This window comes from Rattus norvegicus, chromosome 7, assembly GCF_036323735.1.
Source record: "Rattus norvegicus strain BN/NHsdMcwi chromosome 7, GRCr8, whole genome shotgun sequence".
In the NCBI taxonomy this organism is placed as follows: Eukaryota; Metazoa; Chordata; class Mammalia; order Rodentia; family Muridae; genus Rattus; species Rattus norvegicus.
The window spans coordinates 84,985,688-85,008,368 of record NC_086025.1 but is presented as its reverse complement, the minus strand read 5'-3'; the positions used below and the strand labels follow the sequence as shown (position 1 = coordinate 85,008,368).

Genomic DNA, 22,681 nt, shown 5'->3' with positions numbered 1-22,681 from the left:
TCTAGAGCTCACTGCTTTGGTCAAGCTGATTGGCTAACTAGGGTTATTGCCATAGTACACTGCCTGTTTTTTATGTTTCCACACCAGACTTTTTACTTCATTGCTGGAAGTCTGAACTCATGTGTACAGCAGGCCCTTTATGAACAAAGACGCACACTCAGCTGCTGGGGTTTTGTTTATTTGTTTTTTGTTATAAACACTATTTTTACACAGGGCTAAGATCAAGGCCTTGCTCTAGTTGGATGTACTGTGTTCTTCTGTCCATCAGGAAAACATTTTCATAACTGGATACAATGAACGTAAAGATCAAAAATCGTGGGAGCCCAGCTCTCTGGTGCTCTTGCACCTGTGGCTCAGGGAACATAATAGAAGAGGAACCAAAAGACTACAAGAGCCAGAGTGCCAGGAAGTCTGCTGTGAAACAGTGTCCTAAAAACAGCTGTATCAAAAGATTAGAAAAGCAGAATCAGTGCGCATGTTAATATAGAAAGGGGAAATGTTATGGGGTCCTACTCCTAGGCAAAGAACCATCAGCAGCTAACGACTCCCATGAAGAGAAGTAGCCTGTTCCAGAGGCCAGCACCTTTATTGGTTGTCAAGTCAGAGTGGTCAGCCTTGAAGCCTTCTACAGATAAACAGCAAAAGCAGTCTCATTGGATTGTGTGTCTGTGTGTTGTTTTTGTTGTATGTACACATACATACCTCTATGTGTGTATGTAACAAATATAGTCAAAGAAACAACTCGTTCTGTTGTCTGTACCTTTTTATTCTGTTGTGTTCATAGTCCTATAGGCACTCCAGGCAAAAGACTTCAAGCTTTCACAGATATCAATACGCACCATACAGTAAACTTTGTAGACTTAGAACAGATGAATAGGCATCTAAATTAGTGTTATTATATCTAGGTGCCTAAATTATTGTTCTGTGAACAACCAAGGCTTATTTTTCCTGAGAGAGTGGGCAATTTGGAAACATGCAGATGCTTACAACAGGAGAACTGGATTCACATCCTACTTCATCCCCACCCCTAGCAAAGATTATAAAGGCATAGGGGGCTTTGAGGAGGGTAGCTGGAAGGGCCTTGGAAGTAGGAAAGGATGAGAGACAAAAACAGAAAAAAAAAGTTTTAATAAGGTCTTACTGTGTAGCCAGTCTGGCCTTGAACTCATGTGATCTTGCCTATCTTCCTAAGTGCTGGTATTGTAGTGCGGCATGCCCAACTCAGAGTTAATTTTTTGATGACCATGGACATAGTTTTCTTTCCCTCCGATTTTGAGATATAATGTACTCTGTATCCCTATCAAAGGGACCAGTCACTGGATGTAGACATTACAGTGTATTGAAAATAGCTATGTCTTGGACGTTTGGGATTCTAGCCTCAAGTTGTAGTTGTCAGGGCTTATTGTGTGGTCAGGTTATTCTTGAGGCAGTTGAAAAAATGCACACCTGACTTACATAGGAAATTTGAAAAAGATCTTACCGAGTGACTGGAATGCAGGCACAGTGTGAGCGCCAACACCTTTTCTTTGGGCCAACAACAGCCTGTGCTGTATTTGGACTGTGATTATGAAGACTGCATCTGCCTGTATACTTCATTGTCTCTACCTTTTTACTCTGTTGTGTTCATAGTCCTATAGGCACTCTGGTGCCTAAATTATTATTACATTATCTCTGAACAACCAAGGCTTCCTTTTCCTGAGAGAGTGGGCAGTTTGGAAACATGCGGATCTTACAGTGGGAGAGCTGGATCCAGACCCTACTTCATCCCCACCCCCAGCAAAGATTATCCAACAAAAAGTCATTGCCCATTTTGTGAAACCTGTCCAAACCTAGTATGTGGGTCCGTAGCTGCTGAGAACGAGGATGTAGGTGTGTAACTGCAGCTGAAAAGAAGCGTGACAGAAGTTACGACGACACGTCTGAAAGGAGGTTTGTTGGCTCATGTACCCATTTGCTCTTCCCCAGAGCTTTGGTGTAGTTGTAAAATGTTAAGTTGTGGTATGGTGTCATCAAAATGTTTGTATGGTTTAAAAGTAAATTGTAGTGACATTTGACATTTATAAATCAAGCAGGTTTTCTTATATGTTATTCCCTAAATAATAAATCTAAAGATAAGCAATCTCTTCTGGGAAAATAAGGTTCGGAGCACGACGTCTGCACACACAAGCCATGTTATGGCAGACAGCAGTTTAAATTGGTTACAAAGGTAATGAAAATTACGTTTTGGGAGAAAGTACAATAACCTTTGCCTAGTATGCAAAAAGCATTTACTCATAAATATATACACATGCAGGCCCACAGTCAGGCTGAACACATGTGTTGTTTCTGTGCAGAGTAGTTCATCAGGAAAAATGTGTGATTTCAGAAAAGAATTTTTATTGTGTAATTGTTAATGTGAGCTGGGATGTGTGCCTGTTTACTGTTGTCCCCATCACCATGTAAAAGCATCAAGCCAAATCATGTTTTAATTGTACAAATTGAATGTAGATGATTTTAAAACTGTGTTTCAGGGAGAGCCCAATCTTTGGGCCATTTTCTCTGTCCAACTGTATTTAACGGCAGCGTTGCAGCATAAGCGTCTTGTTTGCTTAGAGCGCAGCTGTTTTCTGACATTGGATTAACTTTGCCAGGGCTGATGCCAAGCTGTTGACTTCTAAGCCTCAGTTCCTGGTTGCTCCTGACAGTAGTTTGTTCACTCATGGCCTGGAGAACTGTGTCCAGCAGGAGCTTGAGGAGACATTCATTGCTGGCTTGGCTGCCATCCTCGTGCAGGCTGTTGCCCTTGTTTGCCTGTGTCTTGGCTACTCTTTCTCAGCACCTACCGGCCTCCACAGTCAAGCTCAGGGTGAATACACGAAGGAATAAATGTATGAGTCATGTTTTTCTTTTTTTCTCTTAATTCTGATTCCCATATGTAAGGAAGAGGCATAGGAATCCCTCTAAGAGGCTAGCTTGAGGATGCAAATTCTGTAGTCTAAGTCCTTACTCCTGTACTGTTTGCTCTGTGTCCAGCATATCTTATCAGTGTAATTGCAATAAACTGCCTACTGTGTAACTGGGGAGGAATAACCCTGCTAATGGTTAATTATGCTTATTGTGTGTATTTGTGGTTTTCAGCTATTCCCATCATAGTTACAGGAGTGAATTCCTTTCTGAGCATCACACAGGAACACTGAACACAAAGCTCCTTGGCCTGTTCTGTAGCTTCCAATGCATTCTTCCAGTCATTTCCTTGCCTTTTAGTAGCATTTGCTTCCCAACACTATATTTCTGTAACCAAATGGCCTTCTATAGAAAAACACCTTTATGAGCTTCAGATTATATAAAGATAAGTCTCACTGATGACTTAGAAGTCTGTGTGAACGTGCTGCAGGTTAGGATCAGTGAGTTCCTTGAAAACGCTGATGACTGTGAGGCTGTAATGTTGTGCTCTAAAGTATATCCATGTAGCAGAATAAGAAATGTTTATATTTAGGCAGAGCTCTCAAACTCTGGGCATCTTTTTCACACATGGATAGACAAACAGCTCTAGTCTTATTAGCACTTGCCAGGAGGTGTGGGGTTTCTTTCCTGTCTGCCTTGGGAAATGCTCATCTGGATCATGGGAGAGTAGGGTGAAGCCCCCCATTCAGCTTGCCTCAGTGTTTCCTTCCTGTTCTCTTCTGGAGGAAAGCGGGAACTTGGTGAGTCTCCTGCTGACGCTGGTGTTTTCTCTGACCCTCTGGCCTGTCCTCCATGTCTTCCATAAAGGCATCTCTTTGGTGCTCAGTGCTGATCTGTGCTACTCTAGCTGTCTCCTCACTGGACTGATTACTGCCTCATCCCTAGGCTCCATCCTGCCTCATGCCCCCACAAAGGACTGACTTTTGTGAGAGCTTGGGTGGGGTCAGCCTTGTTCTCAGTACCTGTGAACCTCTTTTGGATCTGAAGAGAATTTGGTGAGAGCTTTAAGTCCTCTTTCATGGACATCATATGCATGTGATTTGAGGAAATTGACCCTGAAATCCCAGATCAAAGACCCCTGGGTTGGGTTCTGTCTCCTAAAACCGCATTTGAACAGGAAATGAAACATGTTAAAGTAAGCCGTGCATTCTTCAGAGTTATCATGAGTTGCCCCGAAAGATTTCTGTGTGACCATTTTTCTCAGCATGAAGTTTTATGTTCTTTAGTCCATAAAAATCTTTGGGAGAAGCAGAGTGTGCAGGGAAGGAGGCGACAGATGAGTAGTGGGGCATGTGATTATGAAGACATAAACATCTTTCTTATGTAAGGAACCCATAGCAGATTATTTCCTCTTTCATGTTTAACAACAGTGCCTCACTTTGCAGGTTAGCCAGCTTCTTTGTCTTGGGCTGCAGATATTTGTGAGAAACTGTAATCTGTAGTCTTTTTCTTCATACTCAGTGGGGTTTGTTTGCTTTCTCCTTCCAACACACAAGGTTGCTCTGTGTAGCCCTGGCTGTCATGGAACTCGCTCTGTAGACCAAGCTGTCCTTGAACTCAGAGATCTGCCTGCCTCTTCCTTCTGAGTCACCGTTGCCTGGACAAATCTAGTGTTTTAATCCTGACTGTAAAATACAAATCTTAGTGTGTAAGGGAAAACTAAACTTACCTTTGGACAGTTAAGTTGTAGTAATGGACAGTGCATCTTCAGCAAAACATGGTGCATTATAAAGTTGTTGGCTTTTTCTCGTAGAGTCAGTGCTCTGATGGATGTCATTATTTCCAAGTGCTCCTGTCTAGGCCTCTGAGCCGGCTGCCCGGACCTGCGTGTGTTCCCCTATTAGTGGTTTTGTTTTAGTCACCTTTTGGGGGCAGGGATTTATTTCCTCTGTTTTAAAGACTTACAATGGAATCAGGAGGTAGAAACCTGTATAGTAAAATGTATTTTATTGTTACATGCACAGTAATAACAGGACATTCAAGGTTACCTGTTCCTGAAATCTAATTTCTGTAGCTTGTCTCTCTCTTTATTGAATCTGTTCTTTATTGTACAGAATATAATTAGCTTATAATCTTAGTACCTACAAGTATTTTTCCTTTTGTAATCCTTCTCATAGTAGATTGTATTTCGGCCACATTCATATTTATACTTGTAAGTTTAGTTTCATGAGATGAATGTTAATGGAGTCATATTTTGTCTTTTCTGGTCAGGCAATCTCCTTTTGTCTTTTCATTTTCTGTATTCCCAATATAGAAATGGTAAGTCAGGACTTTATTCAATGCTTGTCATCAAATTAATCAAACCCAATTTCCCAAAACAATTGATTTTGAGCCAAGGTAAGTGCTGTTTCCTTGAGATTCTAGATCTTTCTGAGCCCAGTTGATGGGGACAAGTTCTTTATTTCTTTCTGAGGTGACGTGTCATAGCAGACTTTGGATAAATTACCCTATTTAACTCTCTATCACTCTAGGAAGAAGAGCGCCTTGCTTTGTTAGTAGTGCTACCACAGCATGAAAAGGAAAGGACAGGAACGGTTATTAAGAAGGCAAACCTCTTTGGGTTTTCTCCATGGCAGAGACAGCACTGTTGCTGTTTTAGCTGTTTCTTTATGGCGTTTCCTTTTAGGCGTAACCGGTGGTTTCCTAACACATTTGTTTGTATCCTAACAAATTCACATTCTATGTTGCCTCGCAAATGAGTGTTTCCTATGCCATTAATTTCCCCCTGTTTCAATGATTTTAGCTATGGAAAAATGACTGTAAGCTGAGTAAAGGAGCGGTAGGCTCATGGCTAACTGTGTTTGTGTACTGAAGAAGAAGCTGGAAGCAGAGTGCAGGCTGGGAATGATGGTCACTGTGGACTACCTGTTTCCTCGGCCAGGCTTGGTTCTGAAAATGCTGTCAATATCATGCTTTTTGGAAGTTGAAATCATTATTTTCTAGTTGTTGAAGTTAAGATACTAAAAGACCAATTATATGCTATCCATCATCAGTTCATCCCGAGTGAGGATGAACTTTCCAAAAGATACCACTGTAGTTTTCAGACCCCTAGTTCACACTGCTTTGTTAGGGCTTGCAGCTAAGGTCAGTGATCTGTGAGTCATCTGTCACCAACCTTCTGCAACCTGCAAGCAGTCCTAGGTCATCATTAGCTTTCTTTGGGATATTTAGTATACTCAGCACTGGTGTGTCTCTCTCTGGTGCTTTAGAATTGGAGGTTGAAGTTGTTGCACAGATCCATATAGGATGTAGCTTTGATTCTTTTTGACAGCCGTTTCTTCTCATGTTTATCCCTCAGCCTCAGTGTACTATTTTTGTTGTTGCTTTGAAAAGTACTCATGACCCCACTCTTCCCTTGCACATTAAAAAAAAAAAAAAAAAAACCAAAGTTATAAGATCGTCAAGTCAGATGTTGTTTATAGTAGGAATAGAAGTCCATGTCTTAAGACTCTGTACAAACGTTTTTATTGAAGCTTCAGTGGAGACTGTATTTAGGGCTAGACACTAAGGAAAGCCTCGCCTACTTGAGACATTTTGAGGTGTTTCTCGCCTATTGGACAGTGTAAATGATGATATTTCCCTTCTTGTTTGGAATGCTAAGAACCAGAAGTTACCCATGGTCTGATTCACTCTGCTCACTCTAGCTTTCGTGGTCTCTCTGCTAATGCACACTTTCCCTGACCTGATAGGACTAGTTATTTATACAAGTTAGCAAAAGGCTGCTTCCTACCCTTTGTAGATGGGGCAGGACATGAACACACAGACAATTGTCTGATAATTGTTACCTTTTTAGTATATTATCAACATTCCATTCCTTCAGAGTGTTTGTAGCATCTAGTTTTATAATCATACTAGCCTCGTAGGAATACCTCAGATGGCTGTAAATATGGAAGAGATGTTTTCTGCCGTATGACAGGATCTTGTGAAATATTTTGTCCACACCCAGGATTCTCATCTGCTTTCCCTGGCATATACTATGCTGGAGTGGTCAGAAAGTCGTTCTGTGACAGTTTTTCATGTAGTGAAGAGTCTGTCTCTGATCTTACACAGGTAAATTAATTTGATGTACACCGATGTCAGATGACACACAGTTAACTTCCAGTAAATTTCTTAACTGTATTTTACAATCTGATTAAGAAGACATTGTGTTTTACAGGACAAAGATGTTCTTTTTCTCTTAACTTTCTTGTGTTTCATAGGCAACTCCTTAAACATACCAACACCCCCCCCCCAAATATTCCAATAATTGTCAAAGGCTCTTAATAGTTTTAAAAGATAAACTAGTGACTGCCTCTCGCCTTACTTCTAGTTCCTTGTCCCCAGCCTGACATTCAAAAGAAATTATTTTGCCAGAATTCATATTCAGCTGAAGGACTGTATGTAACCACTCAGGACAAAGGCAGTATTTTGCCATTTCTTTTAAATAGGACAGAGTAGTTTCTAGGTAAAGAAGAACTTATATTGGACACTTTTTGTGAAAAATTGAGCCATTACCAAAATTCGAAGCTGTCCCAGGAGTGGCATTAATAACAGATGTGTTAATTGAAACAAGGGAGGAATACATGGTATGGTCGGGGCGAAGAGAATATGGAACTTTTGAGAAATCTGTGTATTCCATAATCCTCTCCACCCGAAGTAGACTGTATTTAATTCTTTTTTTCAAATGCACATTCTGTTTGCTTAAATCTACATCTGCTACTAGCTTTGAACATTGCCCGGAACGTATGTGCGGCTTGGCAGCAAGTCTCGCTATGAAAAGGAAAGCACAGAATAAAGTTTGTCTTGCTAAACAGTCGCAGACTGAGTGCTCCTTGACATCCCATGGTGCTGCAGGGAAAAGAGCTTGTGATTGTTTTCTTTAAAGTCCTCTCTGGGCTGCAGTGCCTGGACAGATAGGAGAGTTTTATGCATTACACTTTGACAATATGAAAATATTTGTTGAAATCATTAGTTTGTTTCAGGGCCATTGTGTGGCTTTGCTTATTTTTAAAGCCATTTGCATCTCCTGATTGGTTTTTTTCCTTTGCTATGGAGTGTGTGCTCCATCACTATGTCTGCCGGCTTGCTTGATTTGAGCCAGCATTTAATGACAACTCAATCTTGACCCAAGTTTCAAATAGTAACATAAAATGTAATGTCTTGGGAGTCTGACTTCACATTTACTCTGGCACTTAAAAGCCTTTGGTAGTAGTCTTTGCACTTAATGTCTTACTGGTAGTGCTTTGTTACAGTTCTGGAGCATGGGAAGCCACGGCGACTCCTCACTGTAGCTTCTGGTGTATGTCTGCTGCACTTTATGAGTCTGATGCCGTTACTCCACATCCCCGGAGTCTATGAAGGAGAGGCACCCTAGGCTTTCGAGTCAGAGTTGAAAGGCAAATTGAAGTCACAACTGTGGTAGATGGTTTTTCTAAAAGCATTCCCATAATTGCGATTAGCTTGTTGGAGTTATTGGGAGCTGGATAATGTGCAGGCCATTTGGGAAGTCGGACTAGTAGACGATCAGTAAGGGCTGGTTCCTAGACTCAGGTTTCTTTTATATAATATTTAGATAGTAGGGATTTCATTTATAAAATTTGGGTTAGTTTGGTAGAGGGAGAGAACCAGCTCCTTGGCTTCTGAAATGCAACATACATACAATAAGCAGTTTAGAAAGATGATAAAGGAGAGGTATTTCAAATGAATAATTGAAGATGTAAGGAGATGGTTAATAATTCTAGAGTGACAGTTCTCTGCTCCATATGGTAAGCTGCTAGTGTAACTCCAGACACAGCAGCTCAGTATAAGAAATCATTTTGTTTTCAAGGTTCTTTGATTTAAAAATGAAACAAAAGGAAGCCCTGAGAATGTGGGCTTTTGAAGGAGTAGTTCCTGGGCAGTCTGCCTCGGGGCATCTGTAGCTCTGGGCACTTGAATTTGACTCTTGTAGAACAGCTATCTAAAATGAAGGTAAGTATATTGGGGCCAGACCTGGACTGGATGCTGGTGTTGTCACCAGGCCTTGGTTGCCTGCCAAGGCCTTGTTGAGTTGAGGCCTTGGTAGAGTTGAAGGGATTTTTTTTCAACCTGTACAATAATATGCCCCTCATATTTGGGCAGCACTTCCCCTGTATCCGAGTATGGCTTTTATATTAGTAATTTGAATTGCTTAGTGGTCACTACCAGTTCATCTGCAAAGTTTTTATTTGCTGCTTCTCAGTTGGTTAGATGTTTGCCTTGATTTAAAATGTTAATTCATTTTATTTATTGTGTGGAGGAGCTAGGGGTGTGTGAGTGTGCATCTGTGGAGATCAGAGAACAACTTGGGTCTCTCCTTCACCCCTCTGGGTCCCAGGGACAGAATTCAGGTGCCGTCAGGTTTGGCAGCAGGCGTCCTTACCTGCAGAGCCAACTCAGAACTGCTGAGCCTTACCTGCTGAGTGTTTTTGAAGCTAAGAATACTTTAAAGGTTCTTCCCCAAACTGTTGCGATGCAGTTCTAAACCCTTCTGTTGAACACTATTGTCAGTTTAAAAGTAGTTTCTCTTCAGAAGGACTTTCTCTTCGCTATGTTTCCTTGGGGAGTTCAGAAGTGAATACCACTGGATGACTCCTTCCATAGGGACGTGCCCAACCATGTCCGGCTTTGAGAAATTGCCAGCTTTTTGCTCCACTGGTCTCAATTTGTGGAGCAATGGGGAGTCTTAGCTCTCTATTAAGGGCCTTTTTTCTTTCCCTTTTGTTTCTTTGGACTTGGCTTTCTTCCTTCTGTTGTGAGCCACTCTACATAGGAATGGCTAGGTGTGAGGTAGAGCTCAATCGTATTTCCCAAAGTTGTGGGCTCTAATGCGGCCTCATTCACGTCCCCTGGGGCGTCTCTGTTTATCTGTGGCTTATAGCTTAGATGGATTCTGCCCTTACCTTATCTCCTCACTGTTGATGACTAGCAGAACCACAAAAAGCAACAATCAAGATCCAAAATGGCCGCTCTTGTTAACTAGAAAACTTACTGTAATAGTCACATCAGCGCTTGATGGTTTGTTTCCTTGTGCCTACAATCTGTAGAAGTAAATGGCTGCCTGCCAATGTGTCACTGAGGTGACTGATATTGGGCTGCTGTGAGTGTTGCTTTGGTCCTGAAAGTTTAATGGCGCAGTGTGCTGTTTGTTTCTGCTTAGCTTTAGCAGCAAGGCTCTTAAAAAATTGGGTGGGTGGAAGGAAAGCTAAGTGGGGAGATAAGGACCACTCTGTCAACATTAGAACAAACAACGGCAGTCCTTAAGCGTCTGCAAGATGCTCAGGTCACATGGCTGTTTGTGAGCGCTGTCTGTTCCTTAGCTTGCATATGGCAGAGGCATCACTTTCTAAGTTGCATTCACATGACTTCTCTCTCAGACAGCATGTGCTTTGGCCTGGGCCTCTCATGCTCACACTAGAGCCCCAGCCTCACGTCTGAAGACTAGTCTTTATTATTTCTGTGTTATGCCTCCACAAACTTGTTAAAATGGCAGTGTGTCTAGTTTCTTACTTGTTTTAGAGGCAGAGACTCCCTTATAGCCCAGGCTGGCCTCAAACTTGAGATGGATCCCTTTGCTTATCTCCCTAAGTGAGAGCAACACAACATGTGATTTACGAATTCTCAATTCTTACAATTGGGTGATGAACTCAACTGTCAGGATAGGTAAAGAACTGACATTGATACAGGATGGCCCAAGCACAGGCGCTGTGTAGTAGTGAAGTTTCGGGATACTGGGATGTTTTGTTGGTTTGGGGTTTTCTCTGTGGATCAGGATTGCCGTCAGCCCTTGAGAGTTGACTCTTGTCTCTGCTTCCCAAGTGCCAACAGTACAGTCAGGCACTGTCGTGTCTGGCCTGCTTTGGAATTTCTGAAAGCAGTTCTTTGTTCTTAGCCCTTTCATTTTTATATTCATTTAAGATAAGTACTTGAGGGAGAATCTTTGTCTTGGTGATAAGGAGGGATTGGTGTTTCCTTGTTCCTTCCCACGATAATAATCGGGTCTCCTACTCTAGTTTTCAAATTTACTTGTACACACAGCAGCCTTGGGGCTTGTAGCTCTGACTTTTCTAGTTTACAGAAGAGCTTCACCTTCGATTGTCTCATCAGAGGCCTGCAGGTTAGGGAAGCTGGACATTACAGAGTTTTACTGCTGATCTTGGAATATTTTAAAGCTCTGTGAGGTATTCTAAAATGCTTTTATAAAGTCCTCTTTATCCAAGCTATTTGAGGGGAGTCTTAGCAAGCTCATAGACTTTTTTTTTTTCAAAAAAGTTATTTTAAGTCATAATGCACACTTGCTTTAGCTAATAGACAAGTCATTGTTTGTAATTAGCATATCCAGTGAACAATGTGGAGTCCTAGCATTTTGACTGGGATGAGTTCTCAGATGTCTTTAGAAATGGGGAAACCAAAGATCAGAGAGAGCAAGAACTCCACAGGGAAAATGTCAGCGCTGGCAGGAGCACTCTTTTTTTCCCATCTGTTCCCAGTTGGCAGATGGCACTAAGGTTTTTTAACTGCTCACTAGCAGATGTGTGGTAGAGGCTGGCCTTCTTACACTAAGGTTCAGTTATTCAAAATACATTGTTTTTAATGATATTTGTTCTGTTGATTGTTCAATAATTTCTTCGATCTCTTTACTTTCAATTTAAAACAACTTAGCAAATTTAGTTTTAGCTCCCATTGTACTGATAGCATTAGGGCTTTTATTTGTAAGTTAAATTTGATTAAAATTAGTCAGATCCGTTTACATTAACTTAAGAGTCTCATAGCTAGAGACTGCTTCCTCCAGGGTGTCATTATGTGTAAACTAGATAATCTGGACTGTGGCTTGCTTATTTACTTTCCTTTAGGTTAAGTAGGTGGGGATTGAACCCAAGGCCTTCCATGTGCTAGGAAGATACTTTACCACTGCCTCCAGTCTGGTTGTAGTGTTTTAAATTATGGTTTCAAATGTAACATGAGTTATAAGGCCTTGTTTTCACATATTATTTAGAAAATTAAAAAATCAACAGGATTTATAAAAGTGTGTAACATATCAATCACGCCTTCTCCTGTACCCGTTGACTTTTTATTTTATATGTATGAGTGCTTTGAGTACGCGGTATATGCACCACTTGCATGCATGGTGCTCACAGAGGTCAGAAAGGGCATCAGATCCCATGGAAACGGGGCTTCTCTGCACAAGTAGCACGTGCTCTCAACTGCTGAGCCATTTCCCGAGCCTCTCCACTATACCCTGTAAAAAGAAAAGAAAGGACAAAAGAAGTAACGTGGCCCAGGAATAGTGAGCTGCATCCACCCTGAAGAGAGTTACTTACTTGCATTTGTGTGCCTCTTGACAGCACACAGTATCCACCTCTTGCACATTTACTGTGGAATTGAACAGCGGTCCTTCCAGATAGTGATAAGAGCAATGTGGGGCTTTTCTTTAGACAATTTTTCAGTAGGTGAAGAGTTTGCAATGATCTTGTAGTCCTTGAAATAAAATCTATAATTTCTTTGCCCAAGAACGGGTTGACAGTATTGTAATCAGAGTCTTGTGTACTGTTTGGGAGCAGCAGTAATAAAGTTTTCATAAAATTTGATCAAATTTTGAAAATACTTGTATTTAAAACAAGAAAGTTATCAGATCTAGTTAAGCTGTGTGGCTGCTCTGTGCTGCCCTGCATTCATTCTTCATTACAGAAATAGCTAGGGTAGTGATTGGCTGTACAACTTTCCTCTTTCTTTTGTGTGTGATGTGCATTATTAGACTATGATGCTTATTTTAAAAAATTCATTTACTTATATGTTTGTGTGTGTGTGTGTGTGTAGTTGCAGAAGTGGAGTTGCAGGTAGTTGAGAGCTAGCTGACATAAATACTGGGAACTAAACTCAGTTCCCTTTGAGCCATTTCTCCAGCCCTGTATTGCTTTTAAATGTCATTTATTATTTTATGAATTTATACCTCATTTTCTAGTAATACTTACCGCTTTAAGTGAATAATATAGCCATTCAAGAAGAAAAGTCATCAGACTTTTTAGTCATATACATGGTGATTAATACAATTAGTCTAGTTTTAAAGTATCTGTTACCACAAACAAATACAAAGAGAAGAAAATGCTTTTTTAAAAAACTGTCTATGCAGTAGGGGGCACTAGATGAAGGCAAAAATGGACTCTTCCATTGAATTAGCTGTAGCCTGTGTCTGGTTCCTATGTAAGTGATGTGGTCATTGTTTCCCCTTAGTTTTCTTGATGGATGTAGTTCTTAGTTCCAAAAACTGTGTGAAGGAGACCATGAATGATAACTGACTTAATTCAGATGAAACTATCATGAACAGTCTAAGAATTGTACACCGTTTCTTTACACAGTTAACTTTTTTGCAGTTTTAGGAAAGAGAAGTATGAACAACAACTTCCGATTATTTGAAGTGATTTGAAAACTTTGTTGTCTTTTTGTGTAAAATGGATAATTTTAAATTTGGAACCCTGTTATACTGAACCAATAGTTAATGGTGGTGGCGTTGTTAAAGCTTGGACTTTGGGGCTTTGCTTTAACTCCTCTTCCTCACCATCCAGTGCAGTATCAGATGGAGATGATGCGCAGCCTTCGCCACGTGAACATCGACCACCTCCACGTGGGCTGGTACCAGTCCACGTATTACGGCTCCTTCGTTACCCGGGCGCTTCTGGATTCTCAGTTCAGCTACCAGCACGCCATTGAAGAATCTGTCGTTCTCATTTACGGTGAGTGGGAGGCTCCTTTATTATTCTTTTCCTCCTTAATATTATTACTACTATTTTTGCGTTCTGTCTTTCTACCTCTTGGAGCAGCCTGGCAGGCCTTCCTTCTCAAGTAAACATCAGCTCTCTCGGAGCAGCTCAGCAGCAGCTAAGTCTAGACAGGGTTTCCTTCTTTCTGTTTATTTTTCTTGCTATCAGAGCCCTGATGTGTACGTTTTGGAATGCTGGAGTAGCTGCTTCATTTTTTTTTTCCCCCTCATCTCCCTCCCTCCTTGCAGGAGCTGGTGGAATGAGACCAGATGTCTAACAAACTCCCATTGCTGGAGTGTCTGGTTCTGTACACGACTGACCAATCATACTACAGCGTGCCAAGTTTTCCTTCTCTTTTTTTTCTCTCTCTTTTTTTTCCTTTTTCTTCTTCTTCTTTTTTTTTTTAAACCTCTGACAGCAGTGTACAAAACCTGGACTGTTTCTTAGCACAAAGTTTTTTTTTCTTTTCGGCCTATTTAATGGTGTTTCCTCAAGCTCTCCAGACCAGATGTTCTGTGCTGTATCAGAACCGTAGGCAATTTAACAGCTTTATAGCCTCCCCCTCCCCAAACACTCACAGTTTGCCATATCTGGCAGACTCGCATATAGTTTCCAGCTGAGAAGTAAATGTAACGTCCTGAGTATCTGTCAGAAAAAATACTAATGAATACGATCAATCTTACGAGCTGCCCCGAAATTGTTTCAGTGTGTTAGCAATTGGATTACAGAGAGAACAAGTTGTTAAAGTGCACTTACATTGGCTGGAAACATTGCATCATCAGACCTTGATGAATTCTCCACTTGCTGCAATCTATTTTGGTTTTCATTTTATCACCTATTGCTAAAAGTTTCACTGTGTTGAATTTCAGACAACATGAATGTTAACACAGGTTTTAGGCGAACATTGGCTCGCCAGAGCCGTTATCATGCAGCAAGTGCTAAGCTCCCTTCCTAGTGGAGTGTTTAAGCAGTCAGTTTTGACAAAACTTACTTCCCTAAAACTAAAACGACACTTTGCGATAGCACTTTGACTTAGTGGTTTGGTTTTTACAATCTGCTCTAATGAAGAACTGTGAACAGTGCTCACTGGGATGGATCCATTTTGTTCCCAGGGCTATTTGTTTTAAATTGATTGATTGAAGGGCTATAGAAGTATACACAGATTTTTCTATATTGAATATTTTTCTACTATTTACATAAGATCTATAGAACTGATCATACATTTGATTTTTAACAAGTTTACTGGTTCTATTTGCGGGATGGATTTGAAGGTATCCCAGCTAGATTTTAAATCTATTCTGGTTTTAATCAGCTTCAAACTATGTCTGATTATTTAGTTTGGTCTTCATATTTCAAAACTTGTATGATTAGTAGCAGTGTGCCCAAAATTAGTGCTATATGAGCACCAGTGGTGACAACATTCTCAGTAATAGCCTTCTCTTTTCCTTTTTTGAGATCCCATAAAAACTGCCCAAGGATCTCTCTCACTGAAGGCATACAGACTGACTCCTAAACTGATGGAAGTTTGTAAAGAGAAGGACTTTTCCCCGGAAGCGTAAGTGTTCCAGGCCCATGAGGCATATGGTAAATGACTTAGGTTTTTTTTTTTTTTTTTTTTTTTTTTTTAAGGATTTTCGTTTGCCACGTGTATTGAGTCCTTGGTTGGGATAAGTAATCCTGCGTGGGTGGTGGAAGTTTTCTGCATTGATTTCTCCCCCATGTTCAAACTATCCTGTATGGAAGGTCTCGTGTGCTGTTTTTACTCTGGTGAGCTCAGTTAGTGGGAATTAACTGGCCCATGTACGAAGCCTGTCGTGAGTGTAGAGTGAGGGGAGGTGTGAAGAGCAGTTAGCCATCACTAGACTGCAGGCTGTCGCCTGCTCCAGCATCTTGAGTCCTGTTGCATGATGCAGTGGAACAGATAGAAACAGTTCAGGGACTCAGAGGGAAGACAGTGGCTTGTTGGAAATTTAGGGTAATTGGTAATTAACTGTTCTGGGATCTGGCTTCATGGCATGGGGTTTTTTTTCTTTTTAATATTTAGAATTCTTATGTTATTGTGAAGTTTTTTTTACTTCATATGCAACTTCGTGTAGGACAGTTCACTAGTTTCCCATTGGCTTCTAAAAATGTGCAGAAAAATCCTTAGAAGAGAAGCTGAGTTAAGTGAAGAGCTGTAGCTGGGCTAGGAGAGGCTGTGTCCGGCTGTGTGTCTGCGTCTTCTCACCTTCCGAGGTGCAGAGAGCACTGCCCTCTCTAGCTGCTCTAAGTGTACAGTAAATCAAGTAACTCACAGTGACATTTCACTGTCACCAAAAATTTAAGAATTCCTGACTGTAAAGAATAAGCAGGCTTTTTGCCTGCCTGCCTGCCTGTCTGTCTGTCTGCCAAGGACCTTATTTTCTGGGCTAATAGCTCAGAATCATACCATTTTCAAAGTTACTCAAATCACTGGACTTGGGTTCGGCAATCACTCTCCACCCCCAAGCTGTTAAAAGAACCAGTGAAACCGAGCCTATGGAGGGCCCCTGTGACTAGGTAAAATGTAGGAACTACTCAATTCAGCATTCAGTTCTGACCACTGGCCTCAAGTGTGTTTAACATGCTCCACAGATTGAAAAAGGCAAACATCACCTTTGAACACATGTTTGAAGAAGTGCCGATTGTAATTAAAAACTCACATTTGATCAATGTCCTGATGTGGGAGCTTGAGAAGAAGTCCGCTGTGGCTGATAAGCATGAATTGCTCAGTCTTGCTAGCAGGTAAGTGACCCTGCCTAATAAAAGCCCTCCACCCCTCTTTTTTTTTTTTTATTTAAATAATGCAAACTCTTTTGCATACTTTCCTTGGGAAATACGGAAAAATTACTGAGAATCACTTTGAGGTTGCTAAAATAAATGTAACAGCATGTACTGTTCACCTGGCCCCGTAAAGATTCCTGTTGAAAACTCTCAGGGTAATCACTGTTGTCAGATCCCTCGGCTGCCTTCCTCACTGTATCATTTGGACCTTTATAGGATAAATACCACGGAGAGGTTGCTGAAATTTAGTTTGACGTTTCTTACTGTACTGGAACCCAAGAGGTTGGTTCAGGAGGTTGCTGTCTGACCCTTCCTTGTTCAGATGGTGACTTCCAAATAGTAAACTTTTAGTTATTAGAGTATTTGACCAGAGTTAGCATTTTTGATCCTGACACTTTTATTGTCTTACAAATAGCAGTGAGTATGCAATTTCCTTTAGTGTGACTCTTTTAGCTGACCAATTGGCAAGATCATAGTTTTATTTTGTTTTAATACTGATTGAAATGTCCCAGAGCAAATTGTTGCTTTTCTGGCGTTACTGTTGACCTGTCTCCCTAACTTCCTCAATTTCTTGCTCCTTTTTATGTTTTACGGTTACAGGAATTGAGCCCAGGACCTCATACATGCTGGGTATGGCCGAATGACGGCTTCAGTCCTGTCTTCCTTTCAGTAGAGGCGTCAGAGTTACAGACAACTTCTCTTGCATTCCTTTTCAGTTTTATTTGTGACTTTTCTTTCTGGTGGAAAGAGGCACCAGCAGATATGTACTATAAAGTGACCAAACAGAGTAGATAATCAGTTGACTGAAACAGTTTCCTCTCAACAGTGTGGGTCTCACTGTGTAGCTTAAGTACTCAGATCTGCCTCAGAGTTCTGGGTGCTGGGTTCACAGATGGATGCCTCCATTCCTAGCTAAGCTTTCTTTTCTTAAGCAATCAGTTTTGAGCAGAACTTCAATTATTTATCAGATTTGTAGTTACATTCAATATAAGCTAGTAAGGGCAACGAAAACTTTGTTAATTATTGAGAGGAGGAAAGGACTGGAGGGAGACCAGTGTTTCCCATGTTCTGCATGAGTAACAACACCATGATTCATGTAGCATCGAATCACAATAATGTATCACAAAGGCTAAGGCTAAGGCCTTGAAGGGCAACAAGATGGAAACCCAAGGATGACCAGAATGACAAATGATATAGCCAGATTTCACGGAGCCAAAGGGTGAACTGTATGGATGCAAAGGTACTTTCATAACAATCCTTGTATTTGTCTGCTTAAGAAGATCAATTCTTTCTTTTGTTTTTACAAAGGTACTTGGCACACCTGTATTTAAAGGATCAAGCTAAGGGCCCTCTTTAACGGTGTGGGAGGTTACAATTTGATGTGTTGGCACACAGTTGTGTAGTAATTTTAAATTTACTACACAAAACCTGCCTAGTATAATTCATGTCTTCCCTTCTACCCTGGCTTTCTGTATTGAACATACAGAACAGTATAGCGTTTGTGTAGCTCTCAGGTCACCAGTGAGCCTGTCTGTACAATCGGAATAGCCAAGAATACTATCCTGGCTTGCCCTATCACTAACATCCTCAAATACTATGTTATTGTGGTTTTATCCTCTGTATTGTTGGGACTCTGAAAGAGAGGCTCTCTGCTTTCCCTGTGAATTGCTTAAAGGGTAAATTAGTGTTTTGTGGGGAGGAGGTACGACCGGTGCCTGTTGTGTACCTGTGGACTCCTATGTGGAGCCAGGTGTCACTGCCATGAGGTAACAGAATGAGCCTTTTGTGCATCCTCTTTTCCTCTCCCACATTAACAGAGTAACACGATGATACCTGGAATATTGCCTGTTTTTAGTTTCTTCCTTAGATACTAGGTTTATTTTTTCTTTTATGACCCATATGTGGGTATCAGTTCTTTTATTTAGAATTAATTTGTTTTACACATGCTTCAGATGTACAGTTCCTTTTGTTCAGGGTCTTAATTTTTACATTTTACTAAAGGGGTGTTCTAGATCTGTCTTTATTCATTTTAACATTTGCAGGACATAGGCCTTGAGCTTTCCACGCAGGGAAAACAGTGCCAGTTCCTTCTTTTAGATAGTAAACCTGAGGTGAGTATCCTAGAGTCAGGATACTAAGCATGAACTGATCCTGTGGCAAGAGCTGACTTCACCGTCTTGGTTCACATCTGTTTAAGTTATCCATTTTCAGTTCTTTGTTTCTTGGCAATAAAAGGCAGGGCTGGATTATAGAAACTCCTCACAGGAACTCCTGTTTCCCTGCACTGGCTAAACCAATTCTGAAAAGATTTTCCAGAAAATTGTTTCTTGTGGGATTGTTAATTCCTGATGCCCAGACACTGTGTGTCTTTTTGAGTGTTTCTAACTGACTGTATTTCTAAAGGCCATTATTGTGATATACATGTCACACTGTCTTTGAAGTCCAAATACCATGATTATGGTAGTCTTCTTTTGTGTGTGCGTGTGCACGCGCATGCATGTGCACCTGCGCGTCAGTCAGATCTCCCTGGAACTTGAGATACAGATCCTCGTGAGCCAGCCTAGATGGGCTAATGCTCCAGTTCCAGAAAGGTCCATTTTAACTTTGTTGTTAAAATGAGTGTAGCAGTCTCCAGGATTGATAGCACGTTTGCATTCAGCAGTGGCTCTCCGGCTCTCTGTGGCACCTCTCAGCTCTGGGAGTGATGAACTTTTCTTTGCCTGTGCCCTGCAGGTAGGAGTGTGTCTTATAACAATCGGTCATGTGAATAGTATTTCATATACTTGACATAGCTCTGTTCTTTCACTGTTACACTATTTGTTCCTCGGGCCGTTGTACCCTGCCCCAACCTTCATGACCTCATGAGCTGAAGGACACTGAATGTCTGTCTTCACATAGATTTTTCATTTCCTGTCTTTCCTAGTATGCCATCACTGCCAGGCTTTCTCTGTGGCAGAAAGAACAACCTTGACTTTAACTTTTTATTGTGCTTACACTTCTTTTTCCCCCATTAATTTATTTATTCACTTTATACCCTGTTGAAGCCCCCTGCTATCCCACCCTTACAAGTCCCTCTCCCCGTTATATCCTCCCCTTCTCCTCAGCCCATCTTGAGTACCACCCTGCCCTGAGATCCCAAGTCCTAGCAGGACGAGGTCCATCCTTTCCAGCTGAGGCCCAACCAGGCAGTCCAGCTCGGGGATGGGAGCCAGTAGCAAGCAGCAGAGTCAGAGACAACCTGCTTTACTTGCTAGGGACGCCTAAGTTTCTTGACAGGATTTTCTGTCCCTCTGTCTGTCTCCTCACTTCCCACTACCCATGCACTACACTGTTGCATTCATTGCATGTTGTTGGAGTTTTAAAGACTTGTCACTGTGTCCCCGGATGTACTCTGCATTGAACACTGTTGCAGCACTTCCTTCCGGTTCCATTAATGTAAGGGTTACTAGTGAACTCTCTTGATGATCTGTCCACTGTCCGTGTTCTTCTTGATCCGTCTGCCCCGCGTACATGGAGGGGTGAGTTCATCTTACGCCATGAACTTCTACGTCATTATCGTCCCTGACTTTAAGTCTTTACTGGTCCCATTGTCTTTAGACAGAGCCTGAGATTGCAAAGTTCTGAGGCATGACTGCTGCTCACCTCAGGGCTGTCATAGTGCTTTGTAGAATGACTCCTGCCTGTGTGCAGTGCCATAATGCTCACGTCCTGGTTTAGAGTGTATTCTGTTCTGCTGAGCTAATCACTACTCTTTCTGTACATCTTTGTCACACTGGGGTCCAGCTCACTGCTTTTGCCCAGTACCTATAGGATGTATATGCCTTTCTGCTTTCTGCCTGCCACTGTCTCCTTTTCAGAAGCCCAAACTGTGGTTGTCAGACAGTCTGGGAGGGTCTCATTCTATCCGATCAAACCATCTTTTGTAAGCATCTGTTGGACATCTGCTACAGCACTTCACATGCTTACGAGCCTATCTCCGTACTCTGTTCTCTGTGCAGTGTGCTAAGTGCAGTGGTGTCTTACACTGCGATCCTTATTGTTTAAGGGAACGGCAGGCAGTGAGAGGATGGCGTCAGTATGAGGGGAAAGACAAGCGTGAGCTGCAGTACTGTTCAATGAATTGTGAAGTGATTTGAGAAGCAACATGACTGATCCCTGGTCCTGGGCGTCCGATTAGCTACTAGGAAGAACTCTTTCCTTTCTCATCCTACACCATATGCCCAAACACTTGAGTCTGGATGAATTAAAATCAAACTATTAAGACATTAGAAAACAGCAACAATCCCAATTCTCAAAGAAATATTTTTCAAGTTAAAAAGTAGTTCAACACTTCCAATGGAATACTATAAATATAAATTGAGTATTGCTATTAAAGGAGTACTTGAAGCCAGGTGGTTCCACATGTCTAAAATGCCAACAGTATAGCTAGAGGCAGGATGATGGGAGACGGGGGCTGGTTCAAGCTAGCTTCAGTGTTAACAAGGCCAGCTTGGGCTCCATGAATCCCTGTGGGGAAAATGCAAAAGGGAGCGGGGAGGACTGGAGAAGACAGATTAGGTAGCTATGGTTGTTGAGTCAGGGTTATCTGAACTGCTTGACAGGATTGAAAGGTAGCTTTATTCACACACACACACACACACACACACACACACACACACACACACACACACACCCCTACACCTCATTCTATTATAACACCATTTGCAGACACACAATTCTCATCATAACACCATTTAAGAAAAAAGACCCTAATTTTCTGATTCCCAATAGAATCTATAATTTAGTTATGTTTACTTTGATCTGGTTCCAAGCTTCCCAGCCTGTTTCTTCCTTAACTGGTTGGCTGTTCAAACCAGGACACGGAGCCACCAGCATCCCACTCCTCTATAATGCCCCATATGTGGAACTGCAGCAGCAAAGTTCTGCTCACATTGCTGTATGCTCAGTGCTGATGTGCCTGGTCAGGCTAATGGCCTTTCTCTGAAATGGTGTGTGTGTGTGTGTGTGTGTGTGTGTGTGTGTGTGTGTGTGTGTGTGTGTGTGTGTGTGTGCGTGCGCGCGCGCGCGCGCGCGCACGCATGTACATGTTCACTGGCTTTGTTTTGTATTTGTTTTTTTGAGACTGTCTTTCTCTGTGTAGCCATGCTGTCCTGGAACTCGCTCTGTAGACCAGGCTGACCTCAAACTCAAGAAATGCCGTCTGTCTCTGCCTCCCAAGTGCTGAGGGTAAAGGTGTGCATTGCCACACCCCGCTCCCATTCAGTGTTTTACAAGAGACATAGTTGCATGATGGTGCCCTTTTTAAAGGAAGCAGGTTAGTCTTTAATTGTCCAGGGCACTTTCACATTGGTGCTGAGAAGATTCATTCCCACAGACCTCATGGCAGGCAGGGTTGGAGGGGAGCTTTGATGCCACTGGGACTTTTGGGTGATTTTTATTTTTACATCAAATAGATTTGAAAATGCCTATTTCTTGCCTGTCTCGGGCCTTCATCACTTGTACTTATCTTTTCTCCAGAATGTTTGCTAGCATTGCTGACTTCTAATGCTCTGTTTTCAGCCTGTCATCTCCTCAGAGAGCTCTGACATGCTATCTAAAGCATGTCCTCAGCTCTCCACAGTTAAAGGTCCAGTGAAGAGAGAGATGTGTGTGTCTCATTCAGTGCTGTCTCTCTGTTGCCAGTAGCTGAGACTGGCAAGTCATAAACTGTAGCAAATATCTGTGTGCCTGAAGTTAGTGATGGGGAGTACTGGTTGTCAGCCGGTGGCTGTTGGCTTATATGTGTCTATCAGTTGTCCAGGCTTCCTTGAGGCCGCAGATTGCAGGCAGCAGTGGTGTAGATGGGGTCATTCTGTCAATCCTTACCACCCCTTTATATAAAGAAGATGTTGGTGCCTGAACTGAAAGGAGTATAAAAGACCACCTACTGGAAATCTAGGAATGACAAGAGACAAAGAGATCATTTGCTCTGCAGAGCAAATGCTACCGTTGTGTTTAGAGTCTGCTGGATAAGAAGTGCAGTTTGAGGAACTTTAATTGTTTACACGTTCTTTCTGGGGACTGCTAATTTAAAGTCCCTGGGGTAGGAGGGAAAGGTTTTAAGAAAAAAAGGTTCAGGAATATAGAATTTAAATTAAACTTAGTTTTTTAAAAAATGCCCATTATAAACTCTCAGTAGACAC

At 41.7% G+C, this 22,681-nt stretch overlaps 1 protein-coding gene across 1 annotated transcript in view; it reads left to right on the top strand.

Moving 5' to 3' along the window:
* Eif3h (eukaryotic translation initiation factor 3, subunit H) overlaps positions 1-22,681 on the top strand; it is an 83,394-nt gene that overhangs the window by 55,916 nt on the left and 4,797 nt on the right. Inside the window, exons 3-5 of the mRNA NM_198751.4 lie at positions 13,503-13,670; positions 15,153-15,252; positions 16,311-16,460. Coding sequence (NP_942046.1) covers positions 13,503-13,670; positions 15,153-15,252; positions 16,311-16,460 — 418 coding nt within the window. The remainder of the gene's footprint in view (positions 1-13,502; positions 13,671-15,152; positions 15,253-16,310; positions 16,461-22,681) is intronic.